The sequence below is a fragment of the Mesoplodon mirus genome (genome assembly GCF_964341445.2).
Source record: "Mesoplodon mirus genome assembly, chromosome: 16".
Lineage (NCBI taxonomy): Eukaryota > Metazoa > Chordata > Mammalia > Artiodactyla > Ziphiidae > Mesoplodon > Mesoplodon mirus.
In genome coordinates this window covers 49,856,100-49,872,984 of record NC_138992.1, presented here as the reverse complement: position 1 = coordinate 49,872,984, position 16,885 = coordinate 49,856,100, and the positions used below count along the sequence as shown (strand labels likewise).

At 37.4% G+C, this 16,885-nt stretch overlaps 1 protein-coding gene across 1 annotated transcript in view; it reads left to right on the top strand.

The window, feature by feature from the left end:
* WWP1 (WW domain containing E3 ubiquitin protein ligase 1) overlaps nucleotides 1-16,885 on the top strand; it is a 117,950-nt gene that overhangs the window by 82,013 nt on the left and 19,052 nt on the right. Inside the window, exons 12-18 of the mRNA XM_082601684.1 lie at nucleotides 3,317-3,371; nucleotides 3,456-3,540; nucleotides 3,670-3,798; nucleotides 8,791-8,866; nucleotides 8,974-9,045; nucleotides 11,753-11,841; nucleotides 15,875-16,034. Of these exons, the coding sequence (XP_082457810.1) occupies nucleotides 3,317-3,371; nucleotides 3,456-3,540; nucleotides 3,670-3,798; nucleotides 8,791-8,866; nucleotides 8,974-9,045; nucleotides 11,753-11,841; nucleotides 15,875-16,034 (666 nt within the window). The remainder of the gene's footprint in view (nucleotides 1-3,316; nucleotides 3,372-3,455; nucleotides 3,541-3,669; nucleotides 3,799-8,790; nucleotides 8,867-8,973; nucleotides 9,046-11,752; nucleotides 11,842-15,874; nucleotides 16,035-16,885) is intronic.

The following is a 16,885-nucleotide window of genomic DNA, read 5'->3' as shown; positions in this document are numbered from 1 at the left end:
TGGTTGCAGGTTTTTCTCCTTCATCACTTTAAATATGTCCTGCCAGTCCCTTCTGGCTTGCAGAGTTTCTGCTGAAAGATCAGCTGTTAACCTTATGTGGATTCCCTTGTGTGTTATTTGTTGTTTTTCCCTTGCTGCTTTTAATATGTTTTCTTTGTATTTAATTTTTGACAGTTTGATTAATATGTGTCTTGGCGTGTTTCTCCTTGGATTTATTCTGTATGGGACTCTCTGTGCCTCCTGGACTTGATTAACTATTCCCTTTCCCATATTAGGGAAGGTTTCAACTATAATCTCTTCAGATATGTTCTCAGTCCCTTTCTTTTTCTCTTCTTCTTCTTCTGGAACCCCTATAATTCGAATTTTGGTGTGTTTAATGTTGTCCCAGAGGTCTCTGAGAGTGTCCTCAGTTCTTTTCATTCTTTTTTCTTTATTCTGCTCTGCAGCAGTTATTTCCACTATTTTATCTTCCAGGTCACTTATCCGTTCTTCTGCCTCAGTTATTCTGCTATTGATCCCTTCTAGAGTATTTTTAATTTCATTTATTGTGTTGTTCATCATTGCTTGTTTCCTCTTTAGTTCTTCTAGGTCCTTGTTAAATGTTTCTTGCATTTACTCTTTTCCAAGATTTCGTATCATCTTTACTATCATCATTCTGAATTCTTTTTCAGGTAGACTGCCTATTTCCTCTTCATTTGTTAGGTCTGGTGGGTTTTTACCTTGCTCCTTCATCTGCTGTGTGTTTTTCTGTCTTCTCATTTTGCTTAACTTACTGTGTTTCGGGTCTCCTTTTTGCAGGCTGCAGGTTCGTAGTTCCCGTTGTTTTTGGTGTCTGTCCCCAGTGGCTAAAGTTGGTTCAGTGGATTGTGTAGGCTTCCTGGTGGAGGGGACTAGTGCCTGTGTGCTGGTGGATGAGGCTGGATCTTGTCTTTGTAGTGGGCACGTCCATGTCTGGTGGTGTGTTTGGGGGTGTCTGTGGCCTTATTATGATTTTAGGCAGCGTGTCCAGCACTGTAGCTTGCTGGTCGTTGAGTGAAGCTGGGTCTTGGTGTTGAGATGGAGATCTCTGGGAGAGTTTCACCATTCGATATTACGTGGAGCTGGGAGGTCTCTTGTGGACCAGTGTCCTGAAGTTGGCTCTCACACGTCAGAGGCACAGCACCGACTCCTGGCTGGAGCACCAAGAGCCTTTCATCCACACAGCTCAGAAAGAAAGGGAGAAGAAGTTGAAAGAGAGAGAGAGAGAGAGAGAGGAAGAGGGAGGGAGAGGGAGAGGAAGAAGAGAGAGAGAGAGAGAGAGAGAGAGAGAAAGAAAGAGAGAAAGAAAGAGGGTAAAATAAAATAAAGTAAGATAAAATAAAGTTATTTAAATAAAAATAAAAAATAATTATTAAGAAAAAAAAATTTTTTAAGTAAAAAAACAAACAAAATGGAAGGGACAGACGGAACCGTAGGACAAATGGTGAAAGCAAAGCTATACAGACAAAATCTCACACAGAATTATACACATACACATTCACAAAAAGAGGAAAAGGGGAAAAAATAATATATCTTGCTCTCAAAGTCCACCTCCTCAGTTTGGGATGATTCGTTGTCTATTCAGGTATTCCACAGATGCAGGTACATCAAGTTGATTGTGGAGATTTAATCCCCTGCGTCTGAGTCTGCTGGGATAGATTTCCCTTTCTTTTCCTTATTCTCACAGCTCCACAGCTCCCGGGGTTCAGCTTTGGGTTTGGCCCCGCCTCTCTGTGTAGGTCGCCTGAGGGCATCTATTCTTCGCTCAGTCAGGACTTGGTTAAAGGAGCAGCTGCTTCGGGGGCTCTGGCTCACTCAGGCTTGGGGGAGGGAGGGGTACGGATGCGGAGTGAGCCTGCAGCAGCAGAGGCCAGCATGACATTGCACCAGCCTGAGGCGCGCCGTGCGTTCTCCCGGGGAAGTTGTCCCTGGATCCCGGAACCCTGGCAGTGGTGGGCTGCACCGGCTCCCAGGAGGGGAGGTGTGGATAGTGACCTGTGCTCGCACACAGGCTTCTTGGTGGTGGCAGCAGCAGCCTTAGCATCTCACGCCCGTCTCTGGGGTCCGCGCTGTTAGCCACGGCTCGCGCCCGTCTCTGGAGCCCCTTTAAGCAGCGCTCTTAATCCCCTCTCCTTGCTCACCAGGAAACAAAGAGGGAAGAAAAAGTCCCTTGCCTCTTCGGCAGGTCCAGACTTTTCCCGGACTCCCTCCCGTCTAGCCGTGGTGCACTAACCCCTTCAGGCTGTGTTCAGGCAGCCAGTCCTCTCCCTGCGATCCAACCAAAGCCCGAACCTCAGCTCCCAGCCCCCCTGCGCATCCTGGCGGGTGAGCAGATAAGCCTCTCGGGCTGGTGAGTGCTGGTCGGCACCGATCCTCTGTGTGGGAATCTCTCTGCTTTGCCCTCCGCACCCCTGTGGCTGCGCTCTCCTCCGCTGCTCCGAAGCTTCCCCCCTCCGCCACCCGCAGTCTCCGCCCACAAAGGGGCTTCCTAGTGTGTGGAAACCTTTCCTCCTTCACGGCTCCCTCCCACTGGTGCAGTTCCCGTCCCTATCCTTTTGTCTCTGTTTATTCTATTTTCTTTTGCCCTACCCAGGTACGTGGGGAGTTTCTTGCCTTTTGGGAGGTCTGAGGTCTTCTGCCAGCGTTCAGTGGGTGTTCTATTGGAGTAGCTCCACGTGTAGATGTATTTCTGATGTATCTGTGGGGCGAAGGTGATCTCCGTGTTTTACTCTTCCGCCATCTTCCTCCCATTCTAGGCATTTGTTTTAAAGAGAACTGTGATAATTATTTTATTTTTCAACAAATAATGTTACCTCATTTTAACACTACAATTTTCTTTCTTTTTTTTTTCTTGAATTTTTAAAGTCTTTATTGAATTCATTACAATATTGCTTCTGTTTTATGTTTTGGTTTTTTGGCGGTGAGGCATGTGGGATCTTAGCTCCCCGATCAGGGATCCAACCCACACCCCCTAACACTACAATTTTCTATATGCTCTTTTCTCATGTCATTTCACTCCTGTGGACTATTATGGAAGGGCTAAGAGATTAAAGTACTGATGTCGATATATTATTTCTAAATCATTTTAGAAAAACTATTAATTTTATCACTTAATTGACTCCTCTTAACTCATGACATTTTTAAGACTTTGTGTCTTGAAATTTCTATATTCACATTCCTTTATCGTGTTTTTTAGAAAATTACTGTAAAATGTGATTCTGCCAAGTGCTTAAGTTTATGCTTTTATATTAAAAACCTGTTTTTTAAATTTCTCCTCCCAACCCTTTTCTCCAATTAGGCTTCAATGTTAGCTGCAGAAAATGACCCATATGGGCCTTTGCCACCAGGCTGGGGTAAGCTAATATGTTGTTGGTAAAAATACCTGAAATGTATATATAGGAAATAGTTATTAAATGCTATGCTCACTCTGTTTTTAGAAAAAAGAGTGGATTCAACAGACAGAGTTTACTTTGTGAATCATAACACAAAAACAACCCAGTGGGAGGATCCCAGAACTCAAGGGTATGTATATACTGCAGCCTTACTTAAGTGATCTTACACATGTCTGAAGATGGAATCAAGTAAACCTTGATTCAGACATTTTTAGCACCTAGAAAATGATCGCCTTGTGATTGTAACTTTTTCTTTTAGCCTACAGAATGAAGAACCCCTGCCAGAAGGCTGGGAAATTAGGTATACCCGGGAAGGCGTTAGGTACTTTGTTGATCATAATACAAGAACAACAACATTCAAAGATCCTCGCAATGGGAAGTCATCTGTGTAAGTGAAGTTCTTAAATGCTGTTTAGTGAGGACATAAAGTTTCACTTCTAATCTAGCGTCAAGTTTAGCAACAAATTTTACTTTGTGTATTAAGAAAATGTACACAAGTAATACCCTAGTATACCTGCCTTTGCTCTACTTTATTACAGAATAGATTTCTGACACATAATTCCTTAATAAGAACAATAACAAATATTTAGTGGTTACTATGTGCCAAGGATTCTTCTAAGCACTTTATATAAATTAGCTTTTTATCTTCCAGAAATTCCTTGAGGTAGATACTGTTATTTTCCAAGTGTAGAAACTGAGGCTTAGGGAGCATAACTAACTTATGCAAAATCATAATGGCAAGTAATGGAAGTGGTTTCAGACCAAGGCAGTCTGTCCGCAGAGTCTGCGCTCTTAACAGATGCATCATGCTGCTGCAACGTCAGAGAATGAGACATTCAGCAAAATTGAACTTTCCAGGTAAAAAATAGCTTAATTAAGTATTTGAAAGATCTCTCCTTCATCCTTACTCTTAGGTGTGATATCTTTGCATCACTAAGAAAATAGAAGCAGCCATAAAGTTTTGTACAAATTCCTACCATTAAACCTATCTACCTATCAGTATCTGTCTTCCCTCCTCATTCTAAAGATGAACTGTCATTGTTCCTATCAAAGGCCAGTCCCTCTGGAGGCACACTAGATCTTTCCCCCTCTTTTCCAATTAACTGCTCCATCAGTGATCATGTTTCTATCTTCCATCTTTCTCTGATGAATTATTCTCATCATCTATTAATTCTCTTAGATTGAAAATGAACAAGTAGAAAGCCATAACTCTTCAACTTATAAATCCATTCAGTGAAAATTCATTTTTATTGCCACCCTTTACAAGAAAACTAACTGAAGGAGTTGTCTCTATATTGCTGTTTCTAATTTCTCTCTCAGACTGACAACAAGGAAGTTTCACTGACCCTGACCTTACTAAGGGTACCAGTGACCTCCACATAGTTGAGGGGTTGTTTTGCAGTTCTCTTTTGACACAATAAGAAGGATTTGACAAAAATTTCTCTCTCCTGGCAAAAGTATCAATAGTACAGGGACTCAACTTTCATGATTTCCTTCTGCATTTTGGTCTTACTTCTTCCTCTTTTTTGGGGGTTCCTCCTTTTCTCTTTAGCCTGTTAACATTGAAGTACCCAGAGCTCTGTCCTTAGATCTCTTTTCTTTTCTGTCCGTGCTCATTCTCTTGGTGAATCTTATCCAGTGTCATGCTTTTAAAAAAATTTCTATATGCTGATGACTCACAAATGTTATCTCTAGCTTTTCACTTTTCACTTGAAATTTTGGTTCATATATTCAGCTGCTTACTTGATAGCTGTTCATAACTCTTTCCTGATAACTGCCATCAGTCAGGCTTGTCCTACCTGGGCTATTTCCATCTCAGTTGAAGGCAACTCCACTCTTAGGTGTGCTTGAGCCAGAAATCTTGGAATTATCCTCGACTGCTCTTTCTCTCTTACCTCACATACAGTCCATCAAGAATTCTAGTCACCGCACCTTCAGAAGGTATCCAGGACCAGCTGCGTCTTGCCACATCCACTGCCACTGCTTTGGTCCAAGCTACCACGCTCTCTCACTTGGAGTGGTGCCTCTTAAGTATTGCTCTGCTTTCTACCCACACCTCATGTAGTACTATTCTCCATAAAGCAGCAAGACTTTTTAATTTTCTTCTTTTAATTTAAGTAAAAAGTTATTCCTTTGCAGAAAACCCTGCAGTGGTTTCCATCTCAATCAGACTGAAAAGCAAAGTACTTACAGTGGCCTCCAAGCCCTTATGGCATCTGACCCCTATTATCTCTTCAACCTCATCTCTGATATTTCTTCTCATTCACTCTGCTTCAGCTTCCCTGGCCACTTAGCTGTACCTCAGACATCTGAGGCTTCCACATCTGGGCTTTCATTTCCTCTGCTTGGTATGCTATTTCCCTCAATATTATCTATATGGCTTATACCCACCATGTTTTTGCTCTAATACTGCTTTATCTGTGAACACTACTCTGTTTACCCTTTTCACAATTTAAAAATTCTTCCCCACTTCACTCCTTGTCCTTTTTACGCTGCCTTTTCTTCCTTCTTGAGGAGCGGGAGTAGTGAGGTATTTATCCCCTTCTAACACTGAATATATATTGATAGTATACTTATTCATTCTGTTTCTTGTCTATCTCCTTCATTAGTACATAGGATGCACAAAAACAGGTATTTTAATCTGTTTTATTAACCAATAATACTCTCACTATCTAGAATAGTGCCAGGTACATACTGTGCATTTTGTAAATATTTGTTGAATGAATTCACTTGAACCTGACAACAAAAGAGAACATTTTCCATCCATTCCAAAATGTGCCCTAAGACGGTGAAAGTTCTTTATGCCTCTCTCTTGTGACTAGTGTCAATGTGACTAGAACCTATCCCTACCTGCCACCCACCCTGCTTCTTCCCTCACTGACTAGCTGAACTGGGTGACTGGATATCACTTCTTCCTAGGAACTCAATTTTGCTTTGCTTACTCTCTTCAGCAATATTTGTTTCGATTTCAGATTAGTTTTAAGATGTGGTAGAATTTCCTTTCGTGTCTCTTCTATCTAGAGCCTTTCTCCTCGTTGGATTTAAGGGTTGTCAAGAAGTTTTCTTTGAAATAGTCAGTAGTAGACTTTAGTATTTTATTTAACTAACTTTTTTTTAAATAACATAGCTTTTTATTTTTGCAATCTAATATATGGTTGAAATCTAAAATGCGGTTGAAACCATGACCTCCCAAAAAGTGTAGAAAAAGCAACATATACCATCCACAGACAATTCCTGTTGCCAGTCCTGGTGTTACAACAAAATTCAATTTTATATTTTTATATTGTAGGTGTCATGCCTACATGGTGACATGTGTCATGCCTGTTGGTTTTTTCCTCCCCCGCAGTCTACATTCCTGCAAATCCTAATGTCAGTTTATTTTTGTTTTCTAATAAAAATGTAAATCTCAATATGTTAGTGAGAATTAACCCTTTTTTTTTTTAGTCCAAGGCTTTCATTGAGCACATTATTATAATTTTTTAATCATTAAAGATCTAAAACCTATAACATGAGTAAGGCTTTAGGAATTTATATTTAAAGTTTTTCCACCTACTTACACGTCCAACAATAAGGAATTGGTCCAATAAGAATTAACCCTTTGAAACATTTTTTTTCCCTACAGTACTCTATTAGGACTGCTGGATTATTTGAAAATCTGTCAGGTTTTTTTTAATATCCTTTTAAAAATTTTTAAAATTTTATTTTATATTGCAATATATTTGATTTACAATGTTGTGTTAGTTTCAGGTGTTACAGCAAAGTGATTTACTTATACATATACATGTATCCATTCTTTTTCAGATTCTTTTCCCATATAGGTTATTATAGAATATTGAGTAGAGTTCCCTGTGCTGTACCCTTGTTGATTATCTGTTTTATTTATTTTATTTTTTTATATTTTTTTGCCAGGCAAAAGTATTTTTGTGTGGATTTACATTTTTCCCCCCAATGGAAAGGTAGCTCTAATGTGCTAAAAGGATTCTTTTGACCTCTTGCTAAATTTGGGATGTTACAGAAGTTCCCTGAAACATCTCAGAGAGAGATTAAACTAATTAGATTAATTTGGTATGTTGAATTACATGGGAAGCATTGTCAAATGAGTGATGATAAACCTTCTTAGGTTATATGGGTAAATGTTATTAACATAAATGTTCTAGAAATTATATGCAATTCCTAAAATTGGATATGTCCTGGTATAATGTTATGTCATAATTTTAGTTATTATCTTAAGATGTTATATGTTGCATAAATAACCAAATTTCTTGGTCAGTTGCATTGTAATCAGGTCTCTAACCATGCCATTTTAAGTCTTTGACATTTATATTACTCTGATGCTTTTACAAAAATGAAGATCTTCAAGAAAGTTCATAGAAAGGACTTTTTTACAAATCCAGGTTTCTGATAACTTTTAAATCATGCCACCAAGCTGGGTAAGAAATTACAGAATTCTAATGGAAAACCTGATGCTTCATAAACTGCTAACAAGAGATCAGGATCAATAAGAATTAATTACATGGGACTGAATGAACTGATGAATACGATTTATGTTTTATGACTTTTGTCTGAAATAGTACTGGCTTTTAATATTTGTTTTCCAAATATGAGGAAACCTCTCCTGTTAAGCTAACTATGACTATGTATCATGTACATAAATATTTAAATTCTATCACATATTATCACTGTTTTATACATTTTTTATTTATTTTGAGTTACCAACATATTTAATTTTGTTCCTGCTTCTCCACTCTGTTATCTGGGATTGTACCCTTTTCTTTTTTTTTTTCTTTCGGTACGCGGGCCTCTCACTGTTGTGGCCTCTCCCGTTGCGGAGCACAGGCTCCGGACGCACAGGCTCAGCGACCATGGCTCACGGGCCCAGCTGCTCCGCGGCATTTGGGATCCTCCCAGACGGGGGCACAAACCCGCGTCCCCTGCATCAGCAGGCAGACTCTCAACCACTTCGCCCCCAGGGAAGCCCCTGTACCCCTTCTTCTTAAAAAATATTTTTTACTATTACCCTTTAGTTTGTTATGCTAATGACAGATCTGTTTTTGTTTTTCTATAAATGTTTTCATTTTTTTTCCAAAAGATGCTTTTGCTTGCATGCACTTCTTAGGTTTGCTGTTACATCCTTCTGGCACATTAACTAACTTTCTTTACAAAAGATCCATCCATACACATGGTCTCCCTCTTTGTGTGTGTTGTGTGTCCTCATTGCTCCAGTCTCTGTTGGCCCACTAAATATAGCTTTACTTCTCTCCCAACAAGTAACCTTCCTATGGTCATTTGTAGGACCCTGGTACACTCCAATTTCATACTAAATGTTAAATATCTAGCTTTATTATGAATTAACATATGGTTTGTTTTTGTTTTTCTTTAGAACTAAAGGTGGTCCACAGATTGCTTATGAACGCAGCTTTAGGTGGAAACTTGCTCACTTCCGTTATTTGTGCCAGGTACTACGGTGGTAAATAAATCTTCTGTTCATAATCATTTAGTTTTATCTTTACCCAATACATGTCCTGTAACTTACATGATATTACGATATTATTTTTGTTTTTAGTCTAATGCACTACCCAGTCATGTAAAGATCAATGTGTCCCGGCAGACATTGTTCGAAGATTCCTTTCAACAGGTAAGAAAGATGTTATCAGAATAAAATTGTACAGTCAGCCCTCTGTATCTGCAGGTACAGCATCCATGGATTCAGCCAACAGTGGATAGAAAATATTCCAGGGTGGCATGGAAGGGGGACTCCAGAAAGTTTCAAAAGGCAAAATTTGAATTTTCTGCAGCCAGCAAATTCAGGCATACCTTGTTTTATTGTGCTTTAGTTTATTTCGTTTTGCAGGTACTGTGTTTTTTACAGATTGAAGGTTTATGTGAGCCTTGTGTTGAGCAGGTCTCTTGGCACCATTTTTCCAACAGCATTTGCTCACTTGGTGTCTCTGTGTCACATTTTCATAATTTCTTGAAATATTCCAAACTTTTTCATTACTATTAATTTGTTATGATGGTCTGTGATCAGTGATCTGTGATTTACTAGTGCCAAAAGATTATGACTTGCTCAGATGATAGCATTTTTTTAACAATAAAGTATTTTTGAATTAAGGTATGTACATTGTCTTTTTAGAGAAAATGCTATTGCACAGTTAATAGACTATAATACAGTGTAAACATGACTTTTATATGCACTGGGAAACCAAAAAAATCGCGTAGATTGAGTTATTCTGATATTCTCTTTATTGCAGTGGTCTAGAACCAAACCTGTAGTATCTCCAAGGCATGCCTGTATTCATGTAGTGTTTATATTGTATTAGGTGTTATAAGTAATTTAGAGACGATTTAAAATATATGGGAAGATATGCATAGGTTGGGCATCCTTAGATTTTGGTACCTGTGGGGGTGTCCTGGAACCAATGTACCTCGGATACTGAGAGAGACTGTACAACTTGAGTCACTGTATTCTGTATATCTAAAGGGAGTTAGGGCTTAGAGATTTTAAACCATTCAGAACACAGCTGTAACAATGACTACCACTTACTGAGTGTCCATTACAATAATAGTCATAATAAGCCCCATCATGTATTGAGTGACTGCCATATGCTTAGCACTGGCACCTTAGATTTATCATTTCATTTACTTCATCCTCACAACGTCCCTTTGAGATAGCTCCTGTTATTATCTCCATTTTGCAGGCACAGGTACCTAGGCTGAGAGACAAAATCATCCTGCCGTGAATTAGATTACTAAAAGAAAGCTTAAAGAGCTTCTGGAACAAGTTGACACATTTTGACACTTATTTACTTTTCTAAGACTTTTATTAACTCAAACAAAAAAGACATGATAATGCTACTAAACTATTTAAAATTAGATTGGTATAGGTACTGTATTCCATTTAAATGTTCCTCTAATAACCCTAGTGTTAATTCTCACCTCCTCTTGGTTTCTGTTTAAGCGTCATGATCTCAGACCTTGTTGGAGCGCTCCATTTAAGATGGCAGTTCTCTGCTCACCTCCCTCACAGTGCCATTCTAGCCATTTATGGTACTTCATTCTTATTAACACTTACCACTGCCTGACACACTGCGTTTATCTCCCTTACTAGAATGAAGCTCCAAGAGATCACAGCTCTTAAATTTACTGCTGCTGTGCACGGTACCTAGAACAGGGTTTTTGCACATAGCATGTATTAATAAACATTCTATGCATGAATAAATGAATGTAATGGGTCTGTCTTTCCTGAGTCATCTGCTGAATGAAGATGAAAAGTCAAAATATTGTTGTCAGTTCTTTTTTTTCTGATGAGGTCGAGAATTTTTCTTCTCAGTCCTCTCCCAAAGTATTACAATGATGAACTAAAATTCCGTTTGTGTACAGGTACATAGGGACTTTTATGTATACAAGCCAAAATGGAATAACAACTCTCTCAAGTCAGTGATGTTCAAACCCTAGCTTCATTTTAATAGCTGTTGGAGTTTGGACAAGATACTAATATAGCTGTTTATTATCAAAACTTCTTTTGGTTTGAGTTGATAAATTCTTAGCTAGTCCCAAGCTCTGTGTGAACTTTGTTTTTGTAAGTAAGTGCACATCTAAATTCATGGTAGATTTTACTTTGCCTTGTCCCCTGGCTTGGGGAGAATCATGCTGTGCAAGACTGAGCCAGTGACTTCCTGTGAAGTGGAGGCCTGCTGGTGAGCTGTGCCCCAACCCAGACCAGTCTTGGCTTTGGGAAGTAATTCATTTTTATCCAGAAGTAAAGCCTATTTACTAGTAACCTTAGTATAAGCCTTTAAGGATTGGTATAGATACTATTTTAAGATATACTTTTTTATGCTTAAATTTATAATCTTATAAATAATTCTTCACAATAGCTGAGTTCCTTTCCTACTGAGAAATGGAATGTGTGGTATAAGCAGGACCCAGAGCAATAACTTTTGCTTCTCAGTAAGTGTTGCTAGCCAAAAAAACTTATAAGTCACCTTTTACAAGATTCTGGTAAAATTTGGAGAGTGACAGAGAAGGGAATGTTTTCTATCCTTAAAAACTTTTCTGTGTCAAACTGTTCCTCTCTGCTACTAACCCAAAGTAGAACTATCATTTAATACCAGAAGAGGGGAAAGAGATTTATGAAAGTGTATCAGAGAAAGCTTAGGAGAGTAAGATACATCTTTGCTAGTTTGTGGAACAAACCAGTTATCTCTTGAGTTAAAAGCGTTGTATAAGGTAAGGAAATGTGTAATTTTTGAAAATACAGATGAAATTAAAATAAAATTGTTTTGGAGGAAACTTGTGTTATACGTGAGTGATTAAATATCCTTGTTTTTGTTTTTAATTAGATTATGGCACTAAAACCCTATGACTTGAGGAGGCGATTATATGTAATATTTAGAGGAGAAGAAGGACTTGATTATGGTGGTCTAGCAAGGTAAAATAAAAAACATATCTGCTTTAAAATAACTATCTCCATTGTATGCAGTGGATATATTCTTGAAATGATACATTTTTTCAACAGCAATCCAAAATTATTTTTAAAAACAAAAATTGAAATATTCACATAAGTCTAGCAGTAACCATTATTATTATTATGTTGGTTATCCTGTACATTTTCTCTGCCGATTCGGTTGACCCTTGAAAACATGGGGGTTAGGGATGCTGACCCCTACATTGTCAAAAATCTGTGTACTGCTGTCTCTGCTTCAGAAGCAAAGGAGTATGGGATTAATAGATACAAACTACTATACATAAAATAGATAAGCAACAAGGATTTACTATATAGCACAGGAAATTATATTCAGTATCTTGTACAAACCTATAATGGAATATAGTCTGAAAAAAATATAACTGAATCACTTTGCTGTACACCTTAAACTAACACAATATTGTAAATCAACTATATTTCAATTAAAAACAAAACAAAACAAAGGAATTGATAAGTGACTCACCCAAGGGCAGGAAGCTGAAGCAGTTTGGATAGAATCTGGACTCGAACCCTAGTTCTTTTGATTCCACACACTATTATCTCTAATTGAACACAAACATTTCCCCACACTTAGTTAAAGATTTGTAAAATGAAAAGACAGGTACTATGTTTATTGAAAACAATCCACATATAAGGGGACCTGCAAAGTTCAAAAGCATGTTTTTCAAGGGTCAACTGTATATAAATTTGAATATATGTGTGATATCGTACATATTTGCTGTTTTTTTAAACAGAATTGATCATACAGTATGCACAATATAGCAGCCTGATTTTGTTATTTTGTATATCATGGACATCTTTCCATATCATATATAGAGCTAATACTAATGGTTGCACAATACTCCATTGTCTGGAGATAGCATAATTAATGGGTCAGCATCCATAAGGTTGTTTCTTATTCTTTGCTATTATATCAGTTTATGCTGGTTTTATGTTTGTGTTTTTAATCCAGTCTGAGTCCTTTTGAGAATAAAGTTTTCCACATTCACTAAGTATATTGTTAACAGGCACTTGTGAAGCAATAAGAATGGGCAATCCTTTTTATTTAATTTTTTCCCCTCAATTGCTTTGCCCAAACCTAATTTGACAGCAATTCACATTTTAGTAAAACACTTTCATTAAATATTTCCAAAGAATTAAACTTGCTTTTCATAGAAACAACTCTGTTTGAACTCATATTTCACAGGTGTACAGAATTACATAATCACAATTTTAGTACAGCTGGCTTTTAAAAAAGAGTTGTGGGACTAGGTACAACTGGTGGAGGTATATGTGTGGGATTATCAGAGCTGGTTGTATTAACATATTTTCTCATCTAAAACATTATTAAGTTTTTTCAGAAAAGAAACTACCTGTCATAATGGATATTCATATCACATCTATTGTGATTTATCTCAATTTCAGAAATGTTCAGACATTAAAAAGAAAGGTACATCTTAGAAATGAAATACGGTATTATTTTTACAGTGTCTGACTTTATAACAGTCACATTCTTATCTGAACCCTTTTTTACCTTAACTGTTTGGGTTTTATTTTATATTTTGATGGTTTTAATGCATATAATGTATGTAGTCAGTTACTCCACACCATTTATTTTCTTATTCCCAAATTCTTTATTTTGATTCATGTATTGGTTTTGGTTTAGTCAGGAGTTCACAAGGGTGACATATTCCTGTAGTTTTGCATGCTTGAGAATGTGTTTTCTATTGCTTTTTTATTTAAACAACAACTTCACTAGATATAAGTTTCTCACACAACACTAGTTCCTCCAGTACTCTGTAGACATTGTTTTCCTGTCTTCTAGTATTGAATGTAAGCACTGTGAAGTGGGAGGCCAGCACCTTGTAGGAAGCTTTTTCCTCTGGGTGCCCACATAGGCCTTTTCTTTGAAGTTCATTAATTTCATTGTTGATTGTTTTATATCTTTTTTTAGAAACATATTAAGATCTTCCTTAATTTAAGGGAAATTTTCTTCTATTATGTCTTTGAATATTTTTTCTGTTCCATTTGTTCCATTTTTCTTCAGGAACATCAATCATGGGTATGTGGAATCTCCTTTGTCAGTCTTACATGTCTGTCATCTTTTCTCTGATCATTTTTATCTTTGTGCTTTTTCATTTTGTTTTGATTTTTTTTGAAGCCTATCCTCATGTCACTGTTTGCAGTACTGCCCTACATTTTGCTGCTTCTAATGTGATTTTTCATTGTTAGTGGTTTTACTGTTTTCTTCTCTAGGCTCCGCTAGCTCATTTGTCGTATAATAATTTTTTCAACCTCTTGTAACTCTTTAGTTCATTTGAGAGTATATGGAAGAATATGTTGAAAGGGAACTCTTTGCCTCTTGCTAGTTAGAATTTTTCCTTCTTTTTTGTTACCATTAGAGTATAGGTTAGAGGCCATGTTGTAGTCATTCTTTTTTTGAATTTACTCAGTTTTCTCTGGGCTGTTTGCTAAAAGTGATCTGCAACAGCTGGGAATTTTATTTCTAGTTTTTGTGTCTAAACATATTCTCACTAGATCTGTTCAGTCCTCTTCCCTGGGTACATGTCTTCTGCCTCATTACAGTGTGAAGTTGACTTGGTTCAGCTACTTATGTTGGGACTGGATTTTGTTTTATAAATTGGTGTTTATCATTTCTCAGTTGATTTAGACTCCCTTCTCTACCCTTCAGTAAGTTTCCAAGATTGTGTTTTAAAAGTTTTGGAAAAACATTTGTAAACAGGCTGCCAGGCCAGATCTAGCCTGCACAGTGATGGCCCCCCATTGTGATTTTAAATTTTTTTACATTACTTTACGACATTAAAGGAAATCACTAGATTATGCCTGTGAATCAAGATTTCTGGCTTATCTTTAAAATCACTTGCCCCACCTTCTCACATGGCATCAATTGACTGAATCAGAGTAGCTTCTTACTCTATAGGGTAGCATACACTCTTTTTCACTTCCTGCCCACCACTGCCAAGTTGTCTAATGACTATGATTATATGCCCGGAAGTAATTCTTCCTTAAGACTGATGATAACTTTTATCAGGGATACAATGAGGAATAGGGGGTTGTGGCTAAGTAGAGAATGTCAGCCCATGCAGAGAAGGAAGCCCCTTGTACTCACTTACTGATACCTGTAGACATTTGAGTTTGGAACCCTGCATTAGAAGAAATTGCTGTTGAAGAGAGTCTTTGCAAATTGAGTTTATTTTGTAATATAAATTATTAATCTTTTATCTAGTTGGGTTTTTTATATTGGACTTTTTAAAATGAGGCAAACTAGGTGGTAATAAGTTAGAGAATGCCTATCACATTTAAAGATTTCATCTTTTAAAATTATAGTTCCATTTTTAATGCATTGGCAAAAAAAAATTAAAACTGTTCCATAGCAGCAGTGCTGTGTATCTCAGTATCACCAGCAAATATTTACTAAAATCTATTGCATATAGGTTGTAGGATGCCTATGAGAGTTAAAGATACAAAAAATATATAGAGGTATGGCTTTTGTTTTTGAGGAGCTTACAGTCTGGTGGATGTAGTGGTCAAGTGGGCCAGTCAAGTGCAGAAAAATGACTACTATTGTGAGGTTGTTACCACAAAGTATTCAGTGACTGAGACACTGAAATACACTGAAAATTGCTTCAAAAAATTGCTAAAGTGGAATTGATCTAAGCTGGACTTGAAAGAGAAAGTGGGATCCCCGTAGGCTGAGTTGACGTGGAGGATTCATACACAAACAAAAATATGGCATAGGAAGAAGCACAGTATATGTCAGAAACACCAAGTTTATAGTTTGGCAACTCAGGAACTGGCAGGTAACTTGGAATGGAGGGCTACATTGCAGAGAAACTTAAATGGAGGGCTAAGGAATTGCACAGCGGAGTTGTTAAAGGCTGTTGAGCAGAGGTATGATGTGTGTATGGATGTATTTAAGATCTGTTTTTAAATTCATACGTATGGGCGCTAAAAATAACGTTGACCTATTTTCTTGTAGAGAATGGTTTTTCTTGCTTTCACATGAAGTTTTGAACCCCATGTATTGCTTGTTTGAGTATGCTGGCAAGAACAACTACTGTCTGCAGATAAATCCAGCATCAACCATTAATCCAGACCATCTCTCATACTTCTGTTTCATTGGTCGCTTTATTGCTATGGTGAGTCCTGACTTTCCATTGCCTATTTATTTAAACTTTGCTTATTTCAAAAGTATTTTAGAGAGGACTTTATAAAAAATTATACGCATTATCCTTGATTATGTGTGTTCACAAATTTTCTTACCAAGGAAGTTTGCCCAGAGAGTATCAATATATAGTTTATTTTTTGAGTACCTGTGTGAAATCAAGATTATGAATATGAAGATTATTGATATAGCCACTTGGTCTTTAAAAGTCCTTTCATTTAAGCCTAATTATAGTATGACCACTTTTCTATAACAGGAAAATCTGAGTTGTATAAATAATTGAACTCGATTAATGTTTTTGGAATTTTCAGAGCTTTGCAGAAGGTCTTGTGGGACTATGGCCTTCTTGAGAAGTGTTTGTATTTATTTATTTGCACTTTATTGTCTGTTCATTCACTCAGCAAATATTTATTGAGTGCCTACTGTGGTATCATAGTATGAGAGGGATGAAACCATGAAAAAAAGACACAGTCCCTGTTCTCAGGGATCTAAATTCTGTTAGAGGGAGGCAAAGAATAAATAAGTAGGTACTGAAGGAAAGGCAGTGTTGCTCTTTTATTTAATATGATTAGAGGAGGCCTCTGATGGGTAACACATGAACAGAAATAAGAAGAAAGTAAGGGGTTGAATCATGCAGGAATTTTGGAGAACAATATTCTAGGCATAGGGAACAGCAAGAAAAATGGGTCTTAGGTGGAAGTACGTTTCTGAATGAAAAATGTCATAGCTGGAGCAGAGTGTCTGAGAGAGAATGCGGTAGGAGATGAGGTTGAGAGCTAGTGTGTGGAATCTTTGGGAAATTCCCTTAAGCGTTTTGAGCAGGGA